Genomic DNA, 4326 nt, shown 5'->3' with positions numbered 1-4326 from the left:
AACCACAGCGACGTGAGATTGGGACAAGTGTAATGCAATTAAGGAAGTTTGGCATATAGCGAATAGATGGCGCTAATAAACAAGACAAGTAAACTGTAAGAAATGAAGTTTGACATCTAGCGAATAGATGCGCTAATAAAAATTAAATATCGAAACAAGTGACCTGTAACAAATGGAGTTTGGTACCTTTGGCATCTAGCAAATAGATGGCGCCAATACTAAGAAATTTAAATAAAAATAGATTTTTAAATTCAATTTTATTAAAGGAAATAAAAAATGCTACACTGTTTGTGTTCCAAGTTCCTGAAAATTCTCCCAGTACTGAATCCGTCGATGATCATTCTAATTATTGTCGTATTGGCATAACTACCGACGATTATATTCCTTGTTTTTCTAAAATTTAGTAGATATGCTTGTATTATATATAAATAATATACAAAAGAGGCAAACGAAAGTTTGAGGTTTATAGGTGTTTTCACTACGCACCCATGCGGTGTGTAATGGTCGCAATTAAATATAAATTTCGTACGAAATAGCGTCACATTAAAATTAATTTAAACCGCTGAAAATTTACATAATTATGAATTATTATAAGCATAAAATTAAATTGACAAGATTATAGATTTAAATTGCATCGTATTCTGGGTAGTGAGGACTCCTCGCTGAGGACATTTTCATGAAATGTCAGATAATGCTGGAATAACTGAAATCATTTTAAATGTTTAAAAATTACATTACATTTATTAAATTACATTAGTACTGCATCATGAATTTGTTTGTAGACAATATCGATTAGATTTTTAAGGTGACTATTGCCTATTCCTCTGCAACCTTTTCAGATCTATTGCGGTTTTCTTCTCATCTCTAGATTGCATTCTCTAGTCGATGCTTTTCAAAAAGTTTAACAGTTTGGAGACTGGACCCCCCATATAGCTCTTTGTCAATTACTCAGGTTCGTCAATCCCATCAGCTCTAGATGCCTATTGAGCTTGCAATGTCATGTCAGTAATCACATTTCCGTTTTGATAGTCTTCCTGTCTTTGCTTATCAAGTCTGCCGTAAATGTTTGCGAACGTTTTACTATAGACTTTTTTTTCATCTGTCTCTGTTCTAATTAATTTTTCAATTATTCTAGAGATTTGTTGACCACCTATTGTTTTATGGCCATGCAAACATAATGATTCAGGACAAAGGGTGAGAGGTTGGACACTGTTGGAATTACATGTACATTTTCTTTGTAGTCTACTATCGCAATCGACTATAATTATATGACAGACTTCTTCACAGTCATTGACAATCGCGTGACAATAAAATTATATTTTGGCAGTACATGTAAATTTACCTAAGTCAAAAAATAAGCCAGTTATTATTTTTGTTAAATGTTACTGCATTAGAATCCATGTGGAACATAGATCATAGTTGTTAACAAATTTGCGTAACCAAAAAAAAACGTTTAACATTTTAGGATAAGTTCATTCAGATTTACATCTAAATTCTATCTAAAAAACTTTCAAGAAACGTATGTGTGAAAAATCCAGTGTTATATGTCTATATACTATTTATATTGAAAAGTTTTTTTTATATGAAATATAGATAGGCACTAGTTTAGTAGAAGTAAGACTTATAACTTATATATTAAAGCGTTTTTTTTTATTTGCAGATCTGGCAGCTATTAGGAGGTTACTCGACGCCGAGAACACGACAGGCACGTGCCCTAGCTGTGAAATGCCCTTCGACAAGGGTAAAAAACGTAGACTTATCGATAACTGCGGCCACGAAAGATGTTACTCCTGTATGTTCACCAACGAAGCGTGTCCTTTATGTTCCCTCAATGGCTCTATCTCTAATTCAGGTAAAGGAATCTATATTTTAAACTAAACTTTATATTATATTATGCATTCGAATATACAGGGTGGTCTGAACTGTATTCCGAAAACTTCGGCAGCATATTCTGCAGATAAAAATAAGTAATAAAGTTCGTATAAATGTATGTCCTAAAATGCTGAGTTCTGGAGATACATGGTGTAGAAGTTTCATTTTTGTTTCGATTTTTTCCATATAATTTCTGGTGCGGAGTTTTTTGACATGAGAAATTTGATTTTGATGTCAATATGACTTTAGTAGAGGGCGCCACCATTAGTAGAGGGCGCCACCTACATATTTTTAACTGGTTTGAAGAGTAATAACTTTTTGTCCGTACCTGTTTAAAACTGCTAAGTAAAAAAATATACATTCACCACGTTTTTTACGTGAAAAAGGTCTCTTGGTAAAAATCGCTACGAGTAATCGTTTTCGAGATAGTTGGAATCGAAATTATCAATGCCTGTCATCATTAACATAAATTAAACATGCTGACTAAATAGTTATTAGACTGAAATCATAAATTTGAAATGCTTTTGTGCCAAAAGTTCAACAGAAACTGTTTTACCATCGTTTTTTGCAGAAAAATTTATGATTAATTTAAAAAAATTAAAATTTCCCAAATTTATTGTTTCAGTGAAATAACGTGTTTATTTCAACATTCAGTTATACTCAACGTGTGTTTTTTTTCGTCAATAATGACATGTATTGACTATTTCCATTCTAAATATCTTAAGAACGGTTGCTCGTAGCGATTTTTACAAAGAGATATTTTTTACGTAAAAAGACACAGAGATGTATATTCTTTCACTCGGTAGTTTTATACAGGTATGGACAAAAAGTTATTACGCTTCAAAACAGTTAAAACACATGTAGGTGGCGCCCTCTACTAGTAGGAGTCATATTGACATCAAAATCAAATTTCTCATGTCAAAAAACTCCCAGACCCCAATTTTCATCCAAATATTGACGTTATTTTAGAAATTATTTAGAAAAAATCGAAATAAAAATGAAACTTCTACACCCTGTATCTCTGAAACTAAGCATCTTAGGACATACATTTATACGAACTTTTTTACTTATTTTTATCTGCGGAATATGCTGCTGAAGGTTCCGGACCACCCTGTATATTAATTTATTCGATTCCAAATATCTTGAGATATCTATCTTCTTAGCTCCATCTACGGTAACGTGGATGAAGCAAGCATCTTGAGAACTGTTTCTCATACCGCTTATACCAAGAGACCTTTTTGTGTAAAAAACGGCGGAAATGTATATTTTTTCTCTTTTAATGTCCCATCAAAATACTCATCCAAATGTACTGTTTAAATGCCGATTTTAGTTACTTAAAATTCGTCGCTAAGCACTTACGTTACGTTTGGTTTCATATTCGCTACCAAGAATACATAAAAACCTAACCAAACTACCTAATTACAAATTGATTCATAATCACTCCTCGAATATAACTATAAGTGCCTATCTAATTTCATATTATAATAATTCTGAATCATTAATCCAAACATCAGTTTTGTCAACGAAAGTCACTTTCTTGATATATCTGATTAAAATGCTCCGGAAAACAACGAGCGCCTTCAAAATTAGGTAGATTTATGAAATAAAAATATCTATAAAAAAGTAGGTAACTCGCAAAATATTTTTTTAATTTTCTAGCTGGTTTAATCATAAAACTGTACTGTGGTTCCCCCCAAACTCAACCTTATCAATATTATTCTACTAGAAATCGAAATGTGAATATAAATTTTAAAAACAAAAAAAGATTTTAAAATGGCTGCCAATCGGATACGTGTTAAGAATGGCGGATTTCTGTGTCCGACTTAATATGAACTACCAATATACCAATTCCGACTGGCTCTCCAACATTAGTCGTCTCACACGACCGAAGTCATCAAACCGGACGACCGGCAATCGTATTATGACGTATATAATTCCAACGTACGCCACGTAACCTCACTTTGCGTTTTGCGTATCAGTGATTTGTGTATTTGTGCAACTATATTTTAGTTTTTGTTTTCTCGTTAAAAAAATGGTCAGCCACTTTTTTAAGCCTAACCTCACATGTCGGAGGAAGATGGGGTCTGCTGGTATCCTAAGCTAAAAAATGAAATTAAAATGCACCAGTGTAATACAGCATCTCTTCCGGATAAAAAGCATTTACGGGTGGAGGCAAGACATCACTACTACTATTATTATTTTGCAAAAGCCTCTACCTCTTTCTGTAAAATGTAGATGAATGTCTAAATGCCTTTTTAGTGTTTTTTTAGACACAATAAAAAATTTAAGTTTGTTTACAAAAACTTTTTATTAGGTTATGTTCATGATGTTCATTAGGTCGCAAATGCTACTTAATGGGTTGTATTTACGGACATAAATAGAGATACGTAAATTAGGTTATAAATATGAACATAAAATACAACAAAATATAATTGGACGTTACTTTAGGGATTA

General features: G+C 32.5%; 1 protein-coding gene across 1 annotated transcript in view; it reads left to right on the top strand.

The window, feature by feature from the left end:
• Nucleotides 1–1660: 1660 nt before the first annotated feature.
• Nucleotides 1661–4326, top strand: part of LOC115887879 (protein TANC1-like) — a gene marked incomplete at its 5' end in the record, with an annotated part of 24150 nt that continues 21484 nt past the window's right edge. The window contains one exon of the mRNA XM_030907400.1: nucleotides 1661–1852. Within this exon, the coding sequence (XP_030763260.1) occupies nucleotides 1661–1852 (192 nt within the window). The remainder of the gene's footprint in view (nucleotides 1853–4326) is intronic.

The sequence above is a fragment of the Sitophilus oryzae genome, unplaced genomic scaffold (genome assembly GCF_002938485.1).
Source record: "Sitophilus oryzae breed Bouriz unplaced genomic scaffold, Soryzae_2.0 scaffold_657_pilon_pilon, whole genome shotgun sequence".
Lineage (NCBI taxonomy): Eukaryota > Metazoa > Arthropoda > Insecta > Coleoptera > Curculionidae > Sitophilus > Sitophilus oryzae.
This window is presented reverse-complemented; position numbering and strand designations above follow the sequence as displayed.